A 27,837-nucleotide genomic window follows, 5' to 3' on the forward strand; every position below is an offset into this window, starting at 1 on the left:
AAGGGATATGGGGAGAAGGCAGGCACGGGTTATTGATTGTGGATGATCAGCCATGATCACAATGAATGGCGGTGCTGGCTCAAAGGGCCAAATGGCCTCCTGCTCCTATTTTCCATGTTTCTATGTTTCTAATCCTATTTGCTTGCATATAGATTATATTTCCATTTCTTGCCTGTTCGTGTGCCTGTCTAAATGCCTGTTAAGTGTTGCTGTCATGTCTGCTTCTTCCACCTTTCTTGGCAGCGTATTCCATGTATCTACTACTCTAAAAAGAAACTTGCCTCTCAAATCTATTTTAAACTTGCTCCCTCTCATCTTGTGTCCTCCAGTACATGGCATTGCTGACCTGGGAGAAAAAGACTTTCTCACCCAAAATCACTCCTGAAAGTAGACACAAAATGCTGTAGTAACTCTGCGGGTCAGGCAGCATCTCGGGAGAGAAGGAATGGGTGACGTTTTGGGTCAAGACCCTTCTTCAGACTGAAGAAGGGTTTCGACCCAAACTGTCACCCATTCCTTCTTTCCCGAGATGCTGCCTGACCCACTGAGTTACTCCAGCATTTTGGGTCTATCTTCGATTTTAATCAGCATCTGCAGTTTTTTTCATAGGCACTCCTGAAAAATCTATATAAAAAAATAATCCCTCTGCTCACCTTTCCAACATTAATAACAAATAAAAACTCAAGTTAACCAGGATAAGAGTCGTACAGCCCAAAAAAGGCCCTTTGGCCCACCATGTCCATGAACCCATCTATACTCATACCACTCACCAGCCCCTGCTCTGGAACTTATGCCCTGGCGATTCAAGTACTCACAAGACAGATTGATGGATAAATTATAACCTGGTATTATAGGACAACCATAACTTTGAAAATAATTGAAATGTGAACCTACTCATCCCACTGTCCACACTGCTTTCTGTACAGAAGTGTATCTAAAGCAACAGCGTCTGCATCCAATGCTCCCGGGGAAGGCCACTGATTCGTAAGGTGTGCTGTTAATTCTTGTCGTGATCTCAAATCATTATGTTTTAAAACTGCTCTGTAAGAAAAGGTGTGCAGTGTGATTTTAGTAACAAAACCAGTCCGCCAATTGTTATGCCCAGCGACGAGTAGCGCCCATTATACAATTCTATGGTGTTATATTTAGTAATACCACTTCTGTGCCTAAATGAGGAAAAAAGATACGTGCATGGTTTTACACAGACCGATAATATCCATTAACATTGCTGCATCAATACATTGAAACAGTCAAATAACTGGGTTTATAATCAGACAGCATGGAAACAAACTCTTCACCTCAGAGTCCACTTTCACTCGCAACAATCCTATACCAATCACATTATGTTTTTCCCACATTCCCGTAAACTCCCTCCAGATTGTAAATTATCCCAGATAAGTGTTACGATGTCCAATTAACTTAGCACCCTCATTTTATTTTATCTTAGTTAAGTGAAGAGGAATCTATAGATATGTGAAGAGGCATCTATAGATATGTGATGAGGAACAGATTAGTGAAGACAAATGTAGGTGCCTTTACAGTCAAAAGCAGGTGAAATTATACGGGGAAACAAGGAAATGGCTGACCAGGTAAACAAGTTCTTTGGTTCTGTCTTCACCGAGGAAGATACAAACAATCTCCCAGAAATACTAGGGGACCGAGGATCTAATGGGAGGGAGGAACTGAAGGGAATCCACATTATCAGGAAATGGTGTTGGGTAAACTGTTGGGACTGAAAGCAGATAAATCTTTAGGGCCTGATGGTCTGCATCCCAGAGTACTCAAGGAGGTGGCCCGAGAAATCATAGATGCATTGGTGATCATTTTCCAATGTTCTATAGACTCGGGATTAGTTCCTGTGGACTGGAGGGTAGCTAATGTAACCGCACTTTTTAAGAAAGGAGGGAGAGAGAAAACAGGGAATTTTTGACCAGTTAGCCCGACATCGGTAGTGGGGAAGATGCTTGAGTTGATTATTACAGATGCAATAGCAGCGCATTTGGAAAGCAGTGACAAGATTGGTCAAAGTTAGCATGAATGTATAAAGGGGAAATCATGCGTGACTAATCTTTTGGAATTTTGAGGATACAACAAGTAGAATGGATAAGGGAGAGCCAGTGGATGTGGTGTATCTGGACTTTCAAAAAGCCTTTGACAAGGTGCCACACAAGGGATTAGTGTGCAAAATGTCATTAGCATCGAGTGAAGATTGCCTGGCTGACAAGACACGCAGCGTTGGCATCAATGGAACTCCATCTGATGGGCATGATGCAATAAATGTTGTGCCACCAGGATCAGTGCAGGGATCTCAACGTTTTACAATTTATTGAGATTGATGAGGGCACCAAAGCCAGGGTTGCTAAGTTTGTTGATGACACAAAGATTGGTCGAGAGGTAACATAGAAAATAGGTACAGGAGTAGCCCATTTGGCCCTTCGAGCCAGCACAGCCATTCAATATGATCATGGCTGATCATCCAAAATCAGTATCCCGTTCCTGCTTTTTCCCCATATTCCTTGAGTCCGTTAGCCCTAAGAGCTAAATCTCTCTTGAAAACATCCAGTGAATTGGCCTCCACTGCCTTCTGTGGCAGAGAATTCCACAGATTCACAACTCTCTGGGTGAAAAAGTTTTTCCTCATCTCAGTCCTAAATGGCCTACCCCTTATTATTAATAGGTTGTATCAGAATCAGAATAATCAGAATCAGAATCAGAATCACCTTTATTGTCATCCAAAAAAAACAAGTCTTTTGGACAAAAATAAGTTACCCACAGTCCAACAATAAGAGCAATAAAAATAAGCAATTACACACACAATCACAAACCAACACAAAACAAAAAAAAGAAACATCCATCAGGTTGTGATGAGGGCATACAGAGTTACAAAGGGATGTTAGTAGTTTGTGATCAGATAAATCTCTGACAAAAGGAGTTTTAATGTGTGGAAATGTGCTTTTCGGCAGGAAAAATAAGCGCATTATCCAGATGACCCGGTGGCACAGTGGTAGAGATGCTGCCTTGCAGCACCAAAGACCTGGGTTCGATTCTGACTATGGGTGCTATCTGTACGGAGTTTGTACATTTACCCGTGAACGTGTGGGTTTTCCCCGGGTGCTCCGGTTTCCCCCAACACACCAAAGACGTACAGGTTTCTTGGTTCTTGGTCCTCCAAAATATTCCAAATGGAATTTAAACTGGAGGTGGAGGTTTGTAGGTTAATTGGCTTTGGTAAAAATTGTAAATTGTCCCTAGTGTGTAGGATAATGCTCGTGTATGGGGATTGTTGTTTAGCTGAAGGGCCTGTTTCCACGTTGTATCTCTAAAACTAAACTAAAGTTTGTACTCTAGTACAATGTGTTTGTACTAAACTAAAGTACAATCACATTGATCAGAACAATAATTGGGCTGAAAACTTCGTGTAAAACTGAGGAAACACGTCACTTTCTTCTTCAAGGACAAAATGCACAACTTTGTGGTATTAAAAAGGTCTACATAAGATGCAGAGAATATTGAGAGAGGAGAATATGTACTGAAATGATTTCAGGGATAATAAACTTTAATTATGAGGTTAGATCACAGAAGTTGGAACAGCAGAGTTGCAAGGAGATCGTATCAGAGATGTTTAAAATCCTGAAAGCTGTGAAAAGAGTGAAAGCATAATCAATGACAGAAAGATTACGAACCTGGTGGCATAGAATAGAGTAAATGACAAAATAACCAAAAGTGGCACAAAGATAATAGTTTTAATGCAGAAAATGTCTGGAGTGAACTATCAGTGGTGGTAGTGCAGGCAGATTGTATTTGAAAGAGTAAAACGTAAAGTGGCTAAGTTTCTGAAGAGAAATAATTTGCAAGATTATGAGGAATGGGCAGCAGAGTGCGATTAGTTAGATTGATGTACACGAAGCCAACTTGATGGGTCAAATAATCTCTTTCTATACTATATTCATTTTGTGATTCTGTCCTTAAAAAGCAAAACCACATATTTATTCACTCACAACGAAGAAGGGTCCAGGAATTGGCTAAGCCGATGTGGCATGATGTATTGGTAGAATGCAGAGGTGATTTTTCAGAAATGAATTACAAGTTCATGGCTCAGACTAACCAAACAGCTCTTGCATGGCCGACTCTGTGCTGCGATAGTTCCACAAAATAGCTAACCTTATTCATCAAACAATACCTGGAGCCAGCTTATTAATGTCCACATTTTCACAAACAGGATTGCATCTCTCTTCCCATACAGCATCCAACTACCTACAGCACTTTGGCCCTACTTGCCCTCGCTGACCAAGATGCCCCATCTACATTAGTCCCACCTGCCTGCATTTGGCCCATATCCCTCTAAATCTTTCCTATCCATGTACCTGTCCTTTTAAATGTTGTTATAGTACATGCCACAACTACCTCCTCTGGCAGCTCGTTCCATATACCCACCACCCTCTGTGCAAATAAGTCGCCCCTTGGGTTCCTATTAAATCTTTCCACTCTCATCTTCAAACCTTTAATCCTTCAAAACAATTTATTTGGCATGCTTAAAAGCATTAGATTTTATTTATTTACTTTTCCATAGAACATTGACATCAATGTCAACACTAGCATTAATTGTCCACCTCTAATTATTCCTAAACTAAGGATGGAGTTAAGATTCAACCAGTGTGACATCTGGAATCATGCAAAAGTCCAAACTGGGTCTAGAAAACAAATTTTCAGAATTGATGGGTTCAATTGCCAGATGAGCAGATTTATTTAAATTCCCCATTACCATAATGGGATTTCAGCTCGCATTTATGATTCAAGGACATAGAATCTCACTGCTGCTGGTCCAGCAATTAAGGTTACTGCAACACAGGTTTTCAAGAGGCAGCTATCAAATGGAATTTTCTGAGCTCGTCATCAAAAATGGCCATCTTACCTGCACACCTGCTACATTTGCTTTTCTGTCCTTCAAGACCTCCCTTTGCATTTGAGAATACTAGAGACATGAAATTCAGAAAACCTAAAGTCTGACACTGGAGCATGGATAATGTGAATGCTCACCGTCTTCCCCCCCCCCCCCCCCCCCCAGGGTAAAGGATTCAAAAACAAGGGGACATGGCCTTAATGTTAGAGGGGAAAGATTTAAGAGGGATGTCAGGGCCCACCTTTCTATTCAGAGGATAGTTCATATCTGGAACGAGCTGCCAGAGGAAGGTACAGAAGTGGATACAATATGACTGTCAATAGATATTTGGAAAGATTAGTGGACAGGAAGGTTTTAGAAGGCTCCGGGCCAAATGCAGGCAAATGGGACGAGCCCAATATGCCAGCTTGGTTGACATGGACATAGTGAGTCCAAAGGCCCGTTTCCACGCTATGCAGCTCTATGACTAAATGACACATTTAGTGTTTGAATCCCAATTTGAACCATTGAAAGTACCATTGAATAAATTTCCTTAGACGATAATTAAAATATCCAATTGCATGCATTTTGACAACTCACATCATTTAGCCATTCCTCCCTCACACATGCAACATTAATAAGTACCAGTTCATTCACACCAATACTTAAACAAGTTGATGACTGACTAATTAAACATAAAACTGAAAACCTCGGCTTCTCCTGGGATGCTAACACTTGCTTTTGAGAAAACTGCAATATTCAAAATTACAAAATTAACCCTTTGCAAAGGGGAGAGATTACAGGGATTTCATAAATGGATGCTTTAAACCAGAATTTTAATTAAGGAAATTATAAGTGTGGGTATCTGTATCCACTTCATACAAGACGAGTATAATATGAAGAGTATTTCTTTCTATAATAACACTCAGGGAATTTATTGTGTATGCCTTTTTTTCTTTCCGTTGTCATGGCTTCTTCCCATCAGTACAGATCAAAATTATACATTTCAAAACGAGTAGCTGGCAGACCTCTCCAACATGTACACTCATACATCAGACTTAATTGAACACACTTTTAAAAATCCTAAGTACGAAAAGGGGTTGCAGAAAATAGATATAATTGCTTTGTACTGAATGTCATGCTTCAATCTTCAGTGAGTCAGATAAAGCAATTTCTACCATCATATCACAGAATCTTCTTTTTGCTCAGTTATCACTGTGAATATTTTGAAAGTGCAACATCCAGCCTCATCAGTTCCATGCAGAAAAAAAACAATTCCAAAGACTGAAAGTTAGCTGTCACACTGCTGGAGAAGTGGATGTAACTGGTACAATGCACACTGCATTCTGATCGTTCTTTCCTGTATAGGTGCCATTATAATGCCCATCTTCACAAGAAACAGTGATGACAAATCAATATATGTAGCAACAGGACATTTCCACAGTATGTCAGTAAATTAATATACTAACACTGCAAATCTTGCATCTGCCTGCCAACCTCCTGAGACAGGCCATGATATGCCAGAGGAAAGAACATAGACCAGTACAACACAGGAGTGTTGTCATGATGTCCATGCCGAACATGACGGCAAGTTAAACTAACCTCATCTGCTTGCCCATGATCCATATCCCTCCCGATCCGTGTGCCAGTCCAACAACCTCATCAATGCCATTATCGTATCTGCTTCCACCACCACCCCTGGCAGCATGTTCCAGGTACCCACCACTCTCGGTGTAAAACATTTGACTCATACATCTCCTTTAATCCTTGTCCCTCTCGTCTTAAAGCTATATGACCTCTGTCATATGTCCCGCCCCCAGTACCAGCTTAGTTGGGTCCCCTGCTAAGTGCGAAGAATTCGCTAAATTTTTCACCAACAAAGTTGAGAACATTAGAATGAACATTTCCCCTCCCACCCGTGACCTAGCTGTCTCACTAGTCTGTTCATCTAAATTGGACTGCTTCCAACCCGTCACTCTATCCTCCCTTGCAAAGCTTGTCTCCGCTATGAAACCTGCAACCTGCCCCCTTGATCCTGCCCCCACTGCCCTTCTGAAGGATGTCATTGCAATAGCCAGTCCCAGCATCCTCTCTATTATCAACAGTTCTCTGGCCACTGGCACTGTTCCAACCAGTTTCAAGCACGCGGTGGTCCAGCCCCTACTGAAAAAACCTAACCTAGACCCCACCTTGCCTAGCAACTACAGATCCATTTCCAAACTGCCATTCCTGGCAAAAGTCCTTGAAAAGGCATTTCTAAACCAATTAGTGCCCTACCTGCACCAATACACCATCCTGGAAAGTTTCCAGTCAGGTTTCAGAGCCCACCACAGCACAGAGTCTGCCTTGTTGAAGGTACACAACGACCTGCTTCTCGCCATCGACACCGGCGACTGTGCAATCCTGCTCCTTCTCGACCTCAGCGCAGCGTTCGATACAGTGGACCACACCATCCTTATTGACCGTCTCCGGTACGCGGTTGGCATTGATGGCACTGCCCTGAGCTGGTTCGCTTCGTACCTCAAAGATAGGAGTTTTGCCATCAACATAGGCAGTTATTCCTCTGCTCCAGCTAGCCTCTCCTGCGGAGTTCCACAAGGCTCCATCCTAGGCCCCATTCTCTTCTCTCTATACATGCTCCCCCTTGGCCAAATCATTCAAAGGCACGGCATTTCTTTCCACTGCTATGCCGATGACACTCAGCTTTACCTCCCCCTGAAACCCAACAACCAGTCAAATTTAAACAGCCTCTTACACTGCCTTGAGGACATAAAATGTTGGATGGCACAGAACTTCCTCCAATTAAATGAGAGCAAGTCTGAGGTCATCCTATTCGCCCCCCCCGACTCCATCAAATCGATAACAGGCAATCTTGGAAGTCTATCCTGCCTAGTCAAACCGCATGTCAAAAACCTCGGCATGATATTTGACTCTGCATTAAAATTTGATAAGCAAGTCAACGCTGTGGTAAAAGCCAGCTTCTTCCAACTTCGAACCATTGCTAAAATCAAACCTTTCCTCCAATTCGACGACACAGAAAAAATCATTCACGCTTTCATTTCCTCCCGCCTAGACTACTGCAACTCCCTATACACTGGGATCAGCCAATCTTCCCTGTCCCGCCTGCAACTGGTCCAAAACGCCGCAGCGAGACTCCTGACGGGTACCCGTAACAGGGACCACATCACCCCGATTCTGGCCTCTCTCCACTGGCTCCCTGTACGGTACAGAATCAACTTCAAGCTCCTCCTATTCACGTATAAAGCCCTAAATGGACATTCCCCCCCCCCCCCCACATCAAAAATCTTCTAACCCCCCTCTCTAACTCTAGGTCCCTCAGGTCGGCCGACTTGGGGCTACTCACTATCCCGCGGTCTAGGCTTAAGCTCAGGGGTGACCGCGCTTTTGCGGTTGCAGCTCCTAGACTGTGGAACAGCATCCCTCTCCCCATCAGAACTGCCCCCTCCATCGACTCCTTTAAGTCCAGGCTCAAAACCTATTTCTACTCCCTAGCGTTTGAGGCTCATTGAGGAGGCGCTGTGAACTGTTTGCGTGCTACTGTATGTTTCTTTTTTTTTCCTTAGTACCTAATCAGATGTACAGCACTTTGGTCAACGTGGGTTGTTTTTAAATGTGCTATACAAATAAAATTGACTTGACTTGACTTGACTCTAGTCTTCGACATTTCCACCCTGGAAAAGGTTCTGACTACCTAGCCTGTCGACGCCTCTTCTAATTTTATATACTTCTATCAGGACTCCCCTCAACTTCCAATGCTCCAGAGAAAATAATCCAAGTTTGTTCAAACTGGTTGTACCCTCTAATTCATGATTTCAACCCAAACCGAATTTCATTATCTTGAGTCAGCAATGCTCCTGTGCCTTCCTTAACTAAGTATGTCACCCCACCTTTTGGAAGTACAATATTTATCTTGACATATTGCTAGCCTCTTGGTGATCTTTCTGCTCTACAACACTCCCCGGAGCCCTACCATTCACTGTGCAGGTCCTGCCCATGTTAGACTTCCCAAAATGCAACACCTCACAAATATTAAATTCCATCAAACATTCCTCAACCCACCTGCCCAACTGATCAACATCCTGCTGCAATCTTTAATAATCAAGATCTGGCAATTTATTCCCAAGTCATTGTGACGTGCAACTTTGTTCTTATATAAAGAAGATTACATGTTCTGACCAAGGAAAACCATTCAGCAGAACTAAATCAATCTATCCAAAAACAATCTGAGACACCATCCCTTCCCGTTATCTAATGCTTTATTTAATTATATTTTAAATTATTCTAAGTTTCTCCCGCTAATCAATTTGTAAATCTATTCTTTGTCTCAAGATCAATTATAAATTTGCCTTTTAACTATATTGTTTAGAGATATTCATTTGTCCGTCTTCTAAATTATTTAGAGAATCCTGAAATTATATTTTTCATTCCCTTAACTGTTGCTCTTAAACTCCACATCCACTTCCAAAGTGCCTGCACTTCAGATATCTCCAACCCTCTTAAATCTGCCTGCACTGGTGATACAAAAACTGATATTGCTGGAAAACAGGGAGGAAGAAATCTAAATCAAATTCATCTCCAAACTCCTGGACCTAGGATCACAAACAATGAAAGATAGAGTACAAGAAGGAGATAGAGATCTTAGTAACATAGTGCCAGGACAATAACCTCTCCCTCCATGTCAACAAGACAAAGGAGCTGGTTATTGACTTTAGAAAGCATGGTGGGCTATATGCTCCAATCAGCATCAATGGTGCTGAAGTGGAAATGGTTGAGAGCTTCAAGTTTCTTGGTGTTAATATTACCAACGATTTGTCATAGATCAATTGATGCCATGAGGGCACATTAATGCTTCTACTCCCTAAGGGGACCGGAGTAAACACGGCATGTCTGCATTGACTCTTGCTAACATCTACAGATGTACCGTAGAAAACATACTGTTGGGTTGCATCACAGCTTAGTTTGGGAACAGCTCTGCCCAAGACCACAAAAAAATATTGCAGAGCTGTAGATCTAACCCAGTCCATCACACAGACCAGACTTCCCATCATTAACTCCATCTACACTTCACACTGCCTCAGAAAAGCTGCCCCACTCTGGTCATTCTTTCTTCTCCCTGATCCCATCCGTCAGAAGGTACAGAAGCTTGAAAGCGTGCACCACCAGACTCAGGAACAGCTTCTTTCCCTCTATTATTAGGCTTCCGAACAGTCCTTCAATAAGCGAGGGTACTGTTCGATTCATCTCTACCCCATTCTGGACATTAGACTTTGTCTATGGAACTATGTGCGGCAATGCTGAGAATTATATTCTGCAATCTGTATCTTCCCCTTTGTTCTCTCTATTGTACTGGAGTTTGACTTGATTGTATAGTATGGATACTATATCTAATCTGTTTGGACTGCATGCAAAACCAGGTTTTTACTGTACCTCGGTACACATGACAATAATAAACCTAAACCAAAGAATGCTGGCTTTATGCAATTGGTCAGGTGGCATCTATACAGTTAATATTTCAGTTCCAATGAAAGATCATCAACCTTAATCATTAACCGTTTTTCTCTCCACAGCCGGATCTGCTGAGTATTGTTCGAAGCTTAACAAAATCCCCAATTCTAGCTGTAAGCCATCTTTTCTCTGCACTGTCTGTCTTCTGAGATTCAATAACTGCTGCATGAATAAAATGCAGCAATGGTTATAATGCTTCAATGTGATCAGCTTAATAAATAGGCTTCACCGGTGCACAATTAGGATGCTCACAGCTGATCCTGCAGCTCAAGGATGATAAACTCCAGTTGCTCTTTCTCCAGTTTGTGGTTCAGGTCCAACTCCTCCATTCTCTGCAGGACAATTTTGTTTTGAGTTACTGACTCCGCAAGCTGGGCTTCTCGCAAACGTACCAACTCTTCCAAATAGCCCTGGAAAGTAATCAAAGATAAATCACAATGCTTGTTTTTTAAGTAACGCAAATACAGATCACCCTCACAGCGTCAGATCAAGCTGTCCAATTGTTTATTTTCCAATCTGTCGGTAAAGAAAATATTAATTTAGACAACACACATCCTCAAAACTGCTAAATTTGGAGTGTGATTGGTTTGGTATGATACTGATATATAGCAAACTTCACCAAAAAACTGGCACAGCACATCCAACTTCTTAAGGTGCTACAAATACGTCCTCTCTCAATAATGGAAACCAACTTGTAAGTGAGCCAAGCTGTATTTACAAATTTGGATGAGTCAGAGTATAGAAGTGAGATCGACCGATTGACCAAATGGTGCCAGCACAACAACCTGGCTCTCAATATCAGAAAAAACAATGAACTGATTGTGGACTTTGGAAGAGGAAGGATGAGGACCCACAATCCCATTTATATCAACAGGACGATGGTGGAGAGAGTCAAAAACTTTAAATTCCTGGGCGTGCATATTTCCGAAGATCTTTCCTGGACCCAGCACACTGATGCAATTAAAAATAAAGCCCGAGAAGATTACGGAGATTCGGTATGTCAGAGAGGATTCTCTTGAACTTCTACAGGTGTACAGTAGAGAGCATATTGACTGGTTGCATCATGGCCTGATTTGGCAAATTGTACGCCCAGGAACGGAAAAGACTGCAAAAAGTTGCGAACACTGCCCAGTCCATCATCGGCTCTGACCTCCCCATCATCGAAGGGATTTATCAGAGTCGCTGCCTCAAAAAGGCAGCCAGCATCATCAGAGACCCACACCATCCTGGTCACACACTCATTTCACCCCTGCCATCGTGAAGAAGGTGCAGGAGCCTGAAAATTGTTAATTTTTATGTAGTTATGTGTCTTTTTGGTATGTCTTTTTGGTATGACTGTATGGCAAATCAAATTCCTTGTATGTTCTTACATACTTGTATTTAAGAGAAATTTAGACTGCCATTTAAATAGGCGAGCAATAGAAGCAAACAGGCCTAATGCGATTTAATGTTGATAATGGGCAAAAAGGTTAGCATGAATGTGGCAATCTGAAGGGCTAGTTTCTGTGCTGTACGATTGTATAACTCTATGATACCACCAATCCCAAACCCCCTCTGAATTCGTTGCTGAAATTAGCCTTAGCTGATTCATCAAATGTAATGGAGCTATTATCAAGCTGCAGGAGGAAGAGAAACCAAGAAAGAGCTGAATCATAACCTCCCTTCTAACCCGCAATCATTAATAAGCTTTAGGAAACACCAATTTCTTCAATCAGGAACTCTTAGGCATAGATAAAAATAAAGTCAAACAGGGAAGTGCTGATTTTAACCAGCTAAATCAGAGCGAATCTAGGCTTGGCTGATTGGGGCAAGATTTCATACGAGTTTTGGATGACTAGTTAAAGAGTACTGAGAAACAAAGGGATTTTGGTACACAAATCCAAAGATCCTTAAAGGTGACAGCAGAAGTAGATAGGATAGTGAAGGCATATGGGATGTTTGCCTTCTTTTACCCAGGAAGCTGAATGTTGGAAACTCTTGGTAAAACTTTATAAAACACTGGTTCAGCCACAGTTGTGTACAGATCTGGTCATCAAATTATGGAAAACAGTGATTACACTAGACAATGTGCAGGAGATTCACCAGGGCATTGCCTGGCATGGAATGTTTCAACAATGGCTATGTATGTTGAATCAGAGGAGGTACTTGACTGAGCTGAACAGAATTATTAGCGACATAGACTGAGTAGATAGCAAAATTAGACCGAACAGGTAGCAATTAAGTAAGTCGTAGAAAGACTACATAGTAAGGTTTAAAGGGGATTTGAAGAAGATTTATTTTAATCCAAAGGATGGATGCAATCTGGAACTCTCTGCCTGAAGATGGTGAAGACAAGTACTATCACAACATTCACAAAGCAACTGGACATCACATGAATCACCAAGGCATGTTAGGCTGCAAAGCAAATGATGGTAAATGAAATTAATATAGATGGGTACTTGATGGTTGGCATGGACAAGATAAGCCAAAGAACCAATTTCTGTGTTGACTCTATGAATGGATAATCTGAAATGGGAGGTGTGTGTGTGTGTGCATGCATGTGGAGGGGTGGTGAGATGTAACATTACATGATTTATTAGATACAAGATGGAGCTGGGAACAGTAACTTGCTTTTGACCTCATGGGCAGAAGAGGACAAGATACCTCAGAGCAGAAGGGCGGCATGGTGGCGCAGCGGAAGAGTTGTTGCCTTGCAGCGTTTTCAGCACCAGAGACGCGGGTTCAATCCCGACTATGGGTGCTGTCTGTACGGACTTTGTACATTCTCTCCGAAACTGTGTGGGTTTTCTCCGAGATTTTCGGTTTCCTTCCACACTCCAAAGGCGTACAGATTTGTAAGTTAATTGGTTGAGTATAAATGTAAAATTGTCCCTAGTGTGTGTAGGGTAGTGTTAATATGCGGGGATCGGTGGACCAACAGGCCTGTTTCCGCACTGTATCTCTAAACTAAACTAAAGAATGCATGAAATAGGACGATCAGTCAAGAATGTCCCCTACAATGGAAGAGGAAGAGAGTGAAAAAGGGACAACTGAAGTGGTTGTATCAAATGTCATCTTCTGTTTCATTTCAATGAACAACTGCTCAAATCACTTATTGGTAGATTTATGTAGAGGCTACAATCGGACAAAAGTGGTGCTACAAATTTAATGATGAGCTCATCTCCCTCAATCATACTGACTGAACTCAGAGAAAAGGTTTGAAATTTCCCTTTTTTTCTGAAGTAAGAAGGCCCATTGCGTCCGATGTAATAGAGCACTTCAATGGCACAGAACCTTTCTCCACTTAAACATTGGATCAATTGAAGCCATTGCCGTCAATCCAAGTTATTTTGTGATCACCAACCCCAGATATATGAAACTGAACAAGACCGGTCACAATTAATGTATTTAACCCAGAGACAAGCTTTGCACATCACACCCGAGCTACAATTAACAACCTATTCCCACCACAGCACCATTGCCAGGATCCACCCACATTTTAGTTCATCTCCTGATGATGTTTTCAGCTGGAGATTCAAATAGTCCACTGATCCTGTCTGCCCTGAATCATTTAACCCTCCACAAACACAAGTCATTGAACACTGTTTCCCACACTCTACCTTGCACTGAGCCCTTATTCTCTCACCAATACTTGTGCTTGTAGATCTATATTGATTCTCATTTATGCAAGCCTCATCTTTTTTTTCTCCAAATTTCAAAGTGCTCCTGCCCCTTCCCATCTCACCTCTAGTCCTTCCTCCAAATCTGGCTTATTGACCGTCCCCAAATTCCACCATCAATAGTCTTGTCTTCAATTTTCTAGACCCCAAGCCTCTCGCTTGATTTTCTGACATAAAATAATCTTGAGCGCCTTTCTTTTTGAAGATATGGCCTAGATTTCCAACTATCGCTTGTGTGTCAACGCGTGTTTATAATAACCCTCTGAACCACCTTCGGCTATTAAAAAAGGTATTTGAAAAGTACAGCTTGTGTTTTTTTTAATATAATGGGGACTGGTTGTGCCTCTGTTCTTCAGGAATGGAGATGTGGTAAGGTTAGAGGTCCATGGCATTGGTGGTAGAAAGTCTCATGAAATAAATTAGGGGATAGGTCAAGAGTTTAGGTTTAGATGAGAATAATCTGGAATGGGATAGGACAAAAAAGAAAGAGTGTACACTACATGATCAATGTTCCAAGGGTATGAATGTCCTGAAATATAGAGTCCATTGCGGCAGTCCTCTTTGTGAATCTTTAGAAGGGGGTAGATGCTGGGTTGAGGAATTACATCGTAGAGACCACAGGAAATCCCGAAAGGGGAAAGCAAAGAAAGTGATGGCAATATGTTTATGATAGAGTCATGTGGCTTGCTGAGAATGAGATAACTTCAAAGTATTAGTGTTTAGCCTCCACAAGGGTAGCATGAACAATACGCCTCCTTGCACATTGAATAACAATGTTTGAGTTACAACATTTGAGGAAGAACATCCTTACTATTGAGGCACTGCAGCGTAGGTTCACGAGGTTAATCCCCAGGATGGCGGGACTGTCATACGAGGAAAGATTGGAAAAACTGGGCTTGTATTCACTGGAATTTAGAAGGATGAGAGGGGATCTTATAGAAATATATAACATTAAAAAAGGACTGGACAAGCTAGATTCAGAGAAAAAAATGTTCCCAATGTTGGGGAGTCCAGAACCAGGGGCCACAGTCTAAGAATAAAGGGCAGGCCATTTAAAACTGAGATGAGAAAAACTTTTTCATCCAGATAGTTGTGAATTTGTGGAATTAGCCACAGAAGGCAGTAGAGGCCAATTTACTGGATGAATTTAAAAGAGAGTTAGATAGAGCTCTATGGGCCAGCGGAATCAAGGGACATGAGGAGAAGGCAGGCACGGGTTACTGATTGTGAATGATCAGCCATGATCACAATGAATTGCGGTGCTGGCTCGAAGGGCCAAATAGCACCTATTTTCTATGTTTCTAAGAGCTCAAAGTCAGAGTGGGGCAGGTCTCTATAACCGACAAAGGGGACATTTTAAAACACTGTTTTGTTCAAAATTACTAAAATACTTATTTTGTTCAAAATTACCCCCTCGGTAGGCGAAATTTGCCCTGGGGGTAAATTTACCCCTGGTTGGGAACCCTTGTTATAGAGACTAGTAAAATTGAGATGACCAATGGTACAATCACCGAGCTGGAAGAAAATGCTTATACCTCTCTCCACCCACCAGATCAGGAACATTTGACATCTGTATATGATAAAATGGAAAATTATTTAAAAGCAGAACTGCAGATGCTACAAATACGAAACAAAAACAGAAATGCTGCAAATACGCAGCATCAAGGCAGCATGTCACCAGATTGATCCCTGGAATGGCAGGACTTTCATATGAAGAAAGACTGGATAGACTAGGCTTATACTCGCTGGAATTTAGAAGACTGAGGGGGGATCTTATTGAAACATATAAAATTCTTAAGGGGTTGGAGAGGCTAGATGCGGGAAGATTGTTCCCGATGTTGGGGAAGTCCAGAACCAGGGGTCACAGCTTAAGGATAAGGGGGAAGTCTTTTAGGACCGAGATGAGAAAACATTTCTTCACACAGAGTGGCGAGTCTGTGGAATTCTCTGCCACAGAAGGTAGTTGAGGCCAGTTCATTGGCTATATTTAAGAGGGAGTTAGATGTGGCCCTTGTGGCTAAAGGGATCAGGGGGTATGGAGAGAAGGCAGGTACATGTTACTGAGCTGGATGATCAGCCATGATCATATTGAATGGCGGTGCAGGCTCGAAGAGCCGAATGGCCTACTCCTGCACCTATTTTCTATGTTTCTATGTGTGGAGAGTGAATCAAGGTTAACGTTTCAAGTCAATGCACCTTCAGCAGTGGTCTTCTCCCCACTGTTGAACACTGCTGTTTATCGCATGAACCGTAGCAATTACCTTCTGCTCCAATGCCAGTCTGAATTTCTGCTCCACTCGCTTGCACTTGTTGTACCAGCTGTGCTCATCAGTAATAAAAGGCGGGCCAAGATTCTCGGGCGTGCTGCCTTCACTACCGCTTCCTAGAGTCCGTAACTCCTCTTCATCACTGCTAATACTCTCAGAGCTTGGATGAAATAGGACATTTCATGAATTAGATTTAGCTGAAACGGTAGAGATAAATTTATTCTGCAGCTAACAGCCTGCTGAGACAAGAAAGGGAGAAAAATGGAAAAACTTGGACTCTTCAGTCTGACTCCTGCATCAAATTACCTGCAGTGCACATTACCAGAGAAGCTCTGAGTTTATATGTAGCAAATTTAAATAGTTGGTGCACTTCAGGACGGCTGTCATTGTGGGTTCAGTTTAGTTTTAGTTTAGAGAAACAGTGTGGAAACAGGACCATTGGCCCACTGAGACTGTGCCGACCAGCGATCACCCCATGCACTAGTTCTATCCTACACAAACCTGCACATCTTTGGGATGTGGGAGAAATCCGGAACATCCGGATAAATCCATGCGGTCATAGGGAGAAAATACAATACAAAATCAAATAGGGAGAAAATACAAATACAGACAGCACCCATAGTCAGGATTGAATCCGGGTTTCTGTGATTGTAAGGCAGCAACTCTAGCACTGCACCACTTCATTACAAGTTTAAAATGTTCAAATAGGAAACATGAACTTTAATTAATTTAAAGTAGTTGGAATTGAAGCACTGAATTGAAATACCATTAATAAACTGAGTTTACCAAAAAAGCAGCTTGGAACGGGAACTTGAACTGTGCAAGATTTTGTAGCTGGCCAGTGCCAAACCAGACTGATATCATCAATTTTGTGGTAACCCAAGACAGTGCTTATATTATGCCTTCCAGACGCTTGTTTAAAATGAGCAGAGTCAACTGAATGCTAATCAGCACCAAAGGCAGCCGACAACAAATGCTTTCAACTAGTCTGTGTGCGACACAGTTGCGCAGTGGTAGAGTTGCTGCCTTACAGCACCAGAGACGCGGGTTTGACAACAATAGACAACAATAGATTTAGAGGTAATGGGAACAGACCTAGGTGCTGTTTTAGAGAGGATGCAGGTCGGCAGCAGTATGGACAAATTCAAAGGGTGTTTCATATTTGTAGAGATCAAATAAACCAGGGATTTGAAGAGAATTAGTTTTCTTTAAATTTAGCAAGTTGAGTACAGAGAGCAAATATTAGTGTAATCAGAGTTAAAATGGAGAGTTGCCCTGATCGAATTGAATGGTGGAGCATTCTCCACAGCTGAGTGGCCTACTCTTTCTTAGTTTTTATAAACATTGTTGATACCACAAATAAGATTAAAATGCCTAATTTTGCATATCTGGCCTGTTTGTTTTTGTCAATTGCTTATCAGTTCCTACAACTCAAGGTTGATTAGACAGAGTCAAATTCAACACATCTGTTCTCTAACATAACGATGTTAGGGACATTACATGTTAGGGACATTACATAAGGGCGTTCTTCAAAACAGCTCAGCTCACTCACTGGCTCTGCTGAAGCAAGTGTATTGCAGATTAGTTCACCCAAGTCCATCTAAATCTGGGGCAGCAGAATGGCACAATGGTAGAATTGGCTGCCTTACAGCGCCAGAGACCCAGGTTCGATCCTGACTACAGGTGGTGTCTGTACGGAGTTTGTACATTCTCCCTGTGACCGCGTGGGTTTTCTCCAGGGGCTCCAGTTTCCTCCTACTTTCCAAAGACATGCAGGTTAATTGGCCTCTGTAAATTGTCTCTAATCTGTAGGATAGAACTAGTGTATAGGTATCGTTGGTCGGAGTGGACTCAGTGGGCCGAATGGCCCATTTCCACTCTGTATCTCGAAAAATATGCTTGCCACATATCAGGTCAGGAACCCTATAATCGGTAGAAATACCCACAGGTGGCTTTATGCACATCCTGTCCCAGTAGGCAGCTATCCAGGATTATTGAGGAATTTTCTCAGATATTGCTTGTAATTTCCAAGGAAACAACAGCTTATAGTCTGAAAGCAAAAACTCAAATATTATTTTGTATGGACTTTTATTCCCCCTCCCCTCACCCACCCCTAGGACAAATTATGTAATATTGTAACATGAATAAACTGAGATTGAGGATTTTAGTAAAGCCAATGTTAAACATATCTTTTCATGGCACTATTTTCATAAAGGAGAAAACTACACAAAAATCATATGAATTTACCTTTGTGTGAACTTCAGATATGGGGTATAGTCAATAACAGCAGGACAATTGCCATCCAAACTTTCACCCTTTAAACAGAAGCTGAAAGATAAATCATTTATTTCCTTCTTTTGATCCAGTTATTCAACATACCACAACTCATACAACTTTTCAATAATTAATTCTTGGCATTCATGTAAATAATTTATTTCTGTATGCTGAAATACATGCGCTATAAATTTTGCACTTAAACTTACCACTGAAGTAGGTGCCCTATAGGATTGGACAGAATGGGAATAGGCTCTTTGGATACACTGTATTTGTGCTGGCCATCAAATACCTATGTATACTAATCCCATTTTCCAGCACTCAACCATAGCTTCTATGCCTTGGAGTTTCAAATTCTCATCTAAATACAACTTAAATTTTGAGAGAGTACTTGTATCCAGTATCTTCTCAGGAGATGGGCTCCAGATTCCAACCACCATGAAATGCTTGATTAAGCCTGTCTCTCTTTTTTTTCCCCCAATAATTTCCCCATCACAGATTTTAGACTCGCTCGCCATAATTACCTGGTTTATTCAAGGTATTTTGTTTGCTGCCCCCCCCCCCAGTCATTTGGCACTTCTGTGATTAGAACATTTCTGCCCATTGTCTGCTGTGGAACTTCAGATTCTCCCTCAGCCCCTATTGCAATCAGTTTGAAGGGTTCCAATCCAAAATGTTCTCAGGTTCTCCAAAGATGTTGCCTGACCTGCTGAGTTACTCAAGCTCTGTCTTTTTATCCAGATGCATCATATCAGGTCCTGCGGATTCATTCACCTTTATGCCCACCAAGACATGCAATATTTTCCCCTTTCCAATGATGAATGCCTTGACAGCTGTTTTAAAAGGAGATTTTAAAGTAGGGACCTTTGTAGATCCATATAGTTTCAAGAAAGGGAAAGCCTGAGCAATGCAGAATCCAAGAGTAGTCTAAAGAACATCAAAGTCAAAAACACATACAATTGTTTTACTGTAGTCAATCACAGGAACCAAAAATGAAACGAAAGAGTAAATGAGTAAACTGAGCTGGACAAGGACTAAGATGAACAAGGCCATTGTGCTGAACTATCAACCTGTCGCAGGATAGAGTAATATAGAAGCAAAGAACTGTAGATGCTGGTTAATGTACAAAAGGACACAAAATGCTGGAGTAACTCGGGTCAGGCAGCATCTCTGGAGGACATGTATAGGCAACATTTTGGGTTGAGACCCTTCTTCTGACAGTCATCAGGTAAATAAAACAAAAAATACAGATGTGGGAAATCTGAAAATGTATCTGCATGCGAGGCCAATCTTGAGTAAATGTACATTTCCAGACACCACATCAGAAGAAAGATGCAATTACATTGGAGAAATCGTTAAGGAGACTTACAAGGATGCTGTGAGGGCTGGAAAATGTTTGGTGCAAGGAAAGATTGGATAGGCTTTGGGACATAGGCAACTGAGTGGAGACTTAATTGAGGAGATTAAAATTATTTATTCCTAGACAAAGGAAAGAGGGAAGATCTATTTCACATAATTGGAAGATCAAAAATCAGAAGATATAAACTTAAAGTAATTAAGGAATAGAGAGGATGGGGAAAAATGCTTTTCACTCAGATTCCCAAGGATCTGGGTTGTTTTTCAATTTATTTAATAGCTTTAAATTTCTCATAAAGAGTATGTGATTAGCATAATAATGTGTGTCTATCTCACCTGTTAGGTTATAATTGTCCTAATCGAATAATATGTACATATACTTTAATGAATTTGATCAGAGTTCAAATAAGTGGATCACTGACCTGAAGTCAATAGCATTGAGTCCAAGCAACATTCCAGAAAGCATATTTGCTTCTTCCCCCAGCACAATGGCCCCATCCTCATAATATCTCCTGCAAGAGAAATAAGAACAAAAATGAATTAGGGCTTCAAATATACTGGTGGAACAGATGACTTATCATAGTCTCAATCAGGCTTTTTGTTAACTTAAACATGTTGGTCAATGAACAGTATTTTCGTTGAGCAAATCAAACTCTAGTTCATGAGGCAAAATCTATTGCTAACACACTGTTTTTTTTCCCCCAAAACTACAATGGTAAGTTTAATCTCATTCGCTTATGCTATTGAATTGAGTCACAAGAATTGAATAATTTGTTATGACCTGGTTGTTTTGATGTCCCTTAGAGAAGTGGAGATGTACTCGGACAGACGCTTCTCCATGAGTGCTACTCGGATCCATGCTCTGCCCTGTCAAGTTACAAGACCAGAACAAAAGCATCACTGTATTAAAATGCATTAGACAAACAGCTACACCAAACCCCCTTTTACTGTGCTGACAGCGGCATATGGTGACGAGGCAAGTCTCATTCAAATGAGCTGCTGTTTTATATAAATATTCAAACAGTTCCTATGGCTTGTTGGCAAATCGTATAACTGCATCTGTAAAAATATGCCCCTCATGACATTCTTTGTGGTTTCTCACAACGTGTGGTAAGGAGTGTCATTTGCCATTTTCTGTGATGGCAAATGGGTGCTCAGGCAGAAATTGAGATTGCATTTGAATGCAAATTTCATCAACCTGCAGCAACTGGAGCAAAGTGCATGCACTTGCTAAATATTTACAACAAACTCCCATTTGCACAGGGTGTATGACCTAACAAACAGGCCATTATGCTCTGCAGGATCAACACCAAAATAAACATGATACCAAAATCCATAAGAGGTTATTGGGATAGATGAGCAAAAGCTTAGTCGAGGGGCTGTGTTTTGTGGATCATCTTTAAAAATATTTTTTATAGAAGGCTGGTTTAGGGAGGAAGTCGCAGATAAAGAGACTGCAGGCAGTGCTGAAGTGATATGAATTGGAGATATCCAAGAGGTCAGGATGAGGTGCAAAGATTTTGAATGATTCCAAGCATTAACATGGAAGGGTGATGTTATGGAGGCCTCAGAACCAAGCATAAGATTTTTTTACATAGAAACAGAGAAAATAGGTGCAGGAGTAGGCCATTCGGCCCTTCGAGCCTGCACCGCCATTCAATATGATCATGGCTGATCATCCAACTCAGTATCCCGTACCTGCCTTCTCTCCATACCCCCTGATCCCTTTAGCCACAAGGGCCACATCTAACTCCCTCTTAAATATAGCCAATGAACTGGCCTCAACTACCTTCTGTAGCAGAGAATTTCACAGATTCACCACTCTGTGTGAAAAAAAACGTTCTCATCTCGGTCCTAAAAGACTTCCCCCTTATCCTTAAACTGTGACCCCTTGTTCTGGACTTCCCCAACATCGGGAACAATCTTCCTGCATCTATGTCCAACCCCTTAAGAATTTTGTAAGTTTCTATAAGATTCCCCCTCAATCTTCTAAATTCCAGCGAGTACAAGCCGAGTCTATCCAGTCTTTCTTCATATGAAAGTCCTGCCATCCCAGGAATCAATCTGGTGAACCTTCTCTGTACTCCCTCTATGGCAAGAATGTCTTTCCTCAGATTAGGAGACCAAAACTGTACGCAATACTCCAGGTGTGGTCTCACCAATGCCCTGTACAACTGCAGCAGAACCTACCTGCTCCTATACTCAAATCTCCTCGCTATGAATGCCAACATACCATTCGCTTTCTTCACTGCCTGCTGCACCTGCATGCCTACTTTCAATGACTGGTCTACCACAACACCCAGGTCTCGTTGCATCTCCCCTTCTCCTATTCGGCCACCATTCAGATAATAGTCTACTTTCCTGTTCTTGCCACCAAAGTGGATAACCTCACATTTATCCACATTATACTGCATCTGCCAAGCATTTGCCCACTCACCTAACCTATCCAAGTCACGTTGCAGCCTCCTAGCATCCTCCTCACAGCTAACACTGCCCCCAAGCTTCGTTTCATCCGCAAACTTGGAGATGTTGCATTCAATTCCCTCGTCCAAATCATTAATATATATTGTAAATAGCTGGGGTCCCAGCACTGAGCCTTGCGGTACCCCACTAGTCACTGCCTGCCATTCTGAAAAGGACCCGTTTATTCCTACTCTTTGCTTCCTGTCTGCCAACCAGTTCTCTATCCACATCAATACTGAGGTGTGACCAGGTGACCAGGTGTGACCAGCAATTGTATTAAGTCAGCGCATTCTAGGCCAAAGAGCAAGTGACTGGTGAAAGAAGTTGGGGACAGTGGAGGTTTGGATATACCTGGATAATGAAAGACAGGAGGAGACTGTTCAAATCGCCATGTTGAGCTTAAAAAGAAGATCGCCTTGATGAGGGTTTCCAGCTACAGATAAACTGGAAATCTTCTTCAGCATTGTGTGCAGCGGGCAGCACAGTGGTGCAGCAGATAGAGCTGCTACCTCAGCGTCAGAGACCCGGGTTCAATCCTGACCTTGGGTGGTGTCTGTGTAGAGTTTGCATGGTTTCCTGTGACCACGTGGACATTGAACATAAACATGTGCATAAACATAGAACAGTAGTGCTGGAACAGGCCCTACAGCCCACAATGTCTGTGCCAATCATGATGCCAAGTTTAACTCATCTCCCCAGCCTGCACATGATCCACCACCCTCCATATCCATGTGCCTATCCAAAAACCTCTTAAATGCCACTATCATATCTGTCGCCACCCCATCCCCTGGCAGCGTGTTCCAGCCACCCACCACTCTGTGTAAAAGAACTTGTCACTTGGAAGTTGGAGAATGATCATGTCTTCCCAGTATTTCCTTGGAGGTTAACCTTTGGTCATCTAACACTGAACACGGGCAAAGCAGCGGAACAAATCAGAGACAGCGGAGAGGTTGAGAACTGGCGTGAGATAAAGCTGGGAGATTGAGTGTGTATGCATGTAACACTGGACCTCCATATAGTTACCATTTGTCACCATTTCTTAGGTAACATTCTTCTTATGGACAACCTCATCACTGAACTTCATTCCAGAACATTGCAACATGAAAATCAGAATGATTTGGAGCTCATAGATGAGTTAGAAGTCGGATCCCACTGCATATGACCTGTTCCAGTACTGGCCCCTGAACCTCATACCCAGCCTTTTGATGTTACTAACTTTAGTTTCACCATACCCATTTAACGGAGTTGATCTTGACTGAAATTATAAACTCAGGAATATTGTCATAGAGTCATGCAGCATGGGAACATGCCCTTCGACCCAACTTGCCCACACCGACCAACATGTCCCACCTACACTAATCCCACCTGCCTGCATTTGGCCCATATCCCTCCAAACCCATCCTATCCATGTACCTGTCTGGTTGCCAACGTATAGGAAGGATGTCACTAAGCTAGCAAGGGCGCAGAAAAGATTCATAGGGATGTTGCTGGACTGGAAGGTTGAGTTATAAGGAGAAACTGGATAGACTGGGATTGCTTTCCCTGGAGTGAAGGAGACTGAGGGGAGACCTTATGGAGGTTTATAAAATCATGAGGCGCATGGATAAAATGAATTATCAGAGTTATTTCCCTAGGGAAGGAAAATTACTTCCTTAAAAGAGGTTTAAGGTGAGAAGGGAAAAATATACAGGAAACCTGAGATGCAAGTTTTTCTACACAGAGGGTGGTGGATTATAGCGTCATAGAGTCACACAATGTGGAAACAGGTCCTTTGGCCCAACTTGCCCACACCGGCCAACATGTCCCAGCTATCCTCATCCCACCTGCCCGCATTTGGTTCATGTCCCTCCAAACCTGTCCTTTCCATGTACCTGTCTTAATGTTTCTTAAATGTTGGTATAGTCCCTGCCTCAACTACCTCCTCTGGCAACTTGTTCCATACACCCACCACCCTTTGTGTGAAAAAGTTACCCCTCAGATTTCTATTAATTTTTTTCCCCTTCACCTTAAACCTATGGCCTCTGGCCCTCGATTCACTTACTGTGTGCATCTACCTGATCTATTCCTCTCATGATTTTATACACCTCGATAAGATCACCCCCTCATCCTCCTGCACTCCAAGGGATAGAGTCTCAGCCTTCTCAGCCTCCCCCTAAAGCTCAGACCCTCTAGCCCTGGCAACATCCTTGTAAATCTTCTCTGTACCATTTCCAGCTTGACACCATCTTTCCCTTAATATGGTGCCCAGAACTGAACACAATGCTCTAAATGCAGCCTCGCCAACGTCTTATACAACTGCAACATGACCTCCCAACTTTTATACTCAGGTATACTGGGTATGAGCTGCCAGAGAAAGCTGTAGAGCCAGGTACAATCACCATATTAAAAGACATTTGTTCAGTTACATGGAAAGATAAGGTTTACATATCCCAAGTGCAGGCAACTGGGACTAGCCGAGGAAGACACTTTGGTTGGCATGGACAGGTTGGGCCAAAGGGCCTGTTTCTGTGCCATAAAACTGATATGCTATACATTCACAGTGTAGAAATAGGCAAACAATATTGTGTAATGAGGTGTCCTGTTGAAGTATTTGGCTATTTGATTAATTCATTTATATGAATGTACAAAAGATAACCAAGGAAACAGAAAATTTGAGCATTGTAAAAGTACAATGTTAGAACAATTCAGTTGACATGGGACAGTATCTGATGCTTGTTCTGCCTTAATTCAGCCTATCATTAAGTCATGCAAGTACAACAATTGGATTTAGGGATATAAGCCATTGTTTTTAGCATCCACCAATTAATTTGTGTTGATAATGTTTCTGTTCCCTTTTGATTCTCAGACAATTCACAGGCTAAACTAGACAGGTGACCAATAGTGAAAATGTTCTCTCTTGTTTTTCCACCCAGAAACAATTCTGCTTAATTTATTGTCAAGTGTACCAAGGTACAGTGAAACAGGATTTACAGTGAAACAGGATTTACATAGACAATAGGTGCAGGAGTAGGCCATTCGCCCCTTTGAACCAGCACCACCATTCAATGTGATCATGGCTGATCATCAACAGTCAGTACCCCGTTCCTGCCTTCTCCCCACATGCCTTGATTCCGCTAGTCCTAAGATCTCTAACTCTCTTTTGAATGCATTTTTCCTTCCAGCTGTCCCATCTTTCTTCTTTCACAAATGCCAAGTTTGCAGCCACTCTTATTTTGCCTTAAATTAAATTCCAGATATCCATTATCCCTTCTCTGGCTGATCTACACCAGTTCTAGACCATCACATTAACATTTTATAAAGCAAATTACAACACAGCTCATCCAGCACAAACCCACACATGAAAATCACTGTCCAATGACTCCAGCACCACACCACACGATTATTGATGCCCTTCCATACCGAGAAACATGAACATTTACACAAGTTTCTGAAGATGTCTGGCTATAATTATTTTATCTACTCTCCCAGTAACCTTGACACCATTCCCAATCGCTTGAGTGGTTCATAAATCTCAAAGTAATACTCTGCAGTTAAAATGTCCGGAATATCAAGTTTATCTTTCCACAAGATAAAAAGGGGACCAAAATTCTTTCCCTCATTAAATTCCTCCAGGACATCCTCCCACCAGCTCCCACCTCTCCCGTCTGCACGTATATCCTGGCTCCTATGTCCTGTAGTAAATCTGCAACATTATCCTGAACTTGCGTAACATAATTGCAGGTTTGGCCCACGTCGAATATTAACATTTGCAAAGGGGTGGGAGCTGCTTTACATCCTCATCGTCCACCCTGGGTAGTTCTACGGAATTGGCAAAATTTGCACCAAAGCCTCAACTACGGTACTTTGAAACACCAATTGCCACTTTTGATTGTTGTAGTTGACATACGAAAGAAAGAAGAAGAACATTTGCAAACAGAAGCTGGAAATGCAGCTGGTTTCTAACCTTTGCCCTTGACGAGCTTACGTTCTCCATGTTTTCAATGCTGCAGATGCAGTTATGAGGTACCTTGCTGCAGGCCACACGCATGAAGTCCCAGAAGCTTCGAGGGCTTTCATAACCAAACCAGTTTACTTGACCTGCAGCATAAACAAAGCAAATAAAAATACTAATCTACAAAATTAGTTGCTTCTCTCTTGAGTAAAACTTGCACACTCGAGAGGTCCTTCATGTGAAACTCGACTCTTCAAAAACGAAAGATCAGTTCTCTCTCATCATTTAGAACTTCCCATTATTTTTAGCCCATCCTCTAAATCTCCACCAATGGTCTCATCTCGTCTAGAAGGTGGAAAAGTGGATTGTTTCGGCTACTTTACGTGGCAATATAATAATCTTGCAGAAACAGATGCTGACCAATTAATAGTTTCCTCCAACTCCCAAAATAGTACATTCCAAACATTTTGGATTTATACATGAAGTTGACAGTGCAGTTTTGGAGCAGATTTCCTAGTTATGGAGTGGCAAACTTAGCAAAATGAATCCAAGATTAGATAAATAATTGGGGCACTCCCTTCCAAAAATCACAATTGAATCGGCATCCAATCACTGCATTCACAGGGCATGGAATATAATAGTGAAGCCTCTGGAAGAAGTCCAGATCATTACTTGACGAGTCCCGACTTAAACTACTGGTTTAACTAAATCCAAATGAATTCCAAAACCTTTATCTTCTGGAACCAGTATGCAAAGAGCCGGTGTCACCTTGCCTCGGTAGAATTTTAATAGTTTGATTGTTTCAATGTGTTGGGGCAAGTATGGAAAGAGAAATAGTTAATGTTTACTTAATGGCTGTGCTATTTCATGCTATTATAATGGCTGTGCTATTTCATGCTATTATAATAATCCACTTTGTTCCACCCATTGCCATTCCCCACCTTGACTGCTACCTAGACTAACTTGTTTTTTCCTCTTTCACTTTCTCAATTCCAATGAAGGATCATTGACCTGAAACATTAATGGTTTATCTTTCCACAGAGAGAGGTTGCCTGACCTGCTGAAATGTTTTCAGCATTTTCTGATTTTATATTTAAATATTCTGAAAATTAACTTGCAGGATTACATAGTCAAGATCTTCAGGCAAATTTCAATTCATCGAGTTATGGAGTCAGAGAGTGATACAGCGTGGAAACAGGCCCTTCTGCCCAACCTGCTCACACCAGCCAACATGTCCCAGCTACACTAGTCCCACCAGCCTGCGCTTGGTCCATATCCCTCCAAACCTGTCCTATCCATGTACCTGTCTAACTGTTTATTAAACGTTGGGATAGTCCCAGCCTCAACTACTTCCTCTGGCAGCTTGTTCCACACGCCCACCACCCTTTGTGTGAAAAAGCTACCCCTCTGATTATTATTAAATCTTTTCCCCTTCACCTTGGACGTATGTCCTCTGGTCCTTGATTCCCCTACTCTGGGCAA

At 41.9% G+C, this 27,837-nt stretch overlaps 1 protein-coding gene across 2 annotated transcripts in view; it reads right to left on the bottom strand.

The window, feature by feature from the left end:
• rundc3b (RUN domain containing 3b) overlaps positions 1 to 27,837 on the bottom strand; it is a 92,613-nt gene that overhangs the window by 10,263 nt on the left and 54,513 nt on the right. Inside the window, exons 3-9 of one of the 2 annotated variants that reach the window (XM_078416943.1) lie at positions 26,368 to 26,501; positions 20,743 to 20,828; positions 20,384 to 20,473; positions 18,579 to 18,659; positions 16,326 to 16,491; positions 10,658 to 10,815; positions 895 to 1,041 (exon numbers count right to left, since the gene is read on the bottom strand). In XM_078416943.1, coding sequence (XP_078273069.1) covers positions 895 to 1,041; positions 10,658 to 10,815; positions 16,326 to 16,491; positions 18,579 to 18,659; positions 20,384 to 20,473; positions 20,743 to 20,828; positions 26,368 to 26,501 — 862 coding nt within the window. The remainder of the gene's footprint in view (positions 1 to 894; positions 1,042 to 10,657; positions 10,816 to 16,325; positions 16,492 to 18,578; positions 18,660 to 20,383; positions 20,474 to 20,742; positions 20,829 to 26,367; positions 26,502 to 27,837) is intronic. The other variant, XM_078416952.1, reaches the window with a different exon arrangement.

This window comes from Rhinoraja longicauda, chromosome 2, assembly GCF_053455715.1.
Source record: "Rhinoraja longicauda isolate Sanriku21f chromosome 2, sRhiLon1.1, whole genome shotgun sequence".
Classification (NCBI taxonomy): domain Eukaryota; kingdom Metazoa; phylum Chordata; class Chondrichthyes; order Rajiformes; family Arhynchobatidae; genus Rhinoraja; species Rhinoraja longicauda.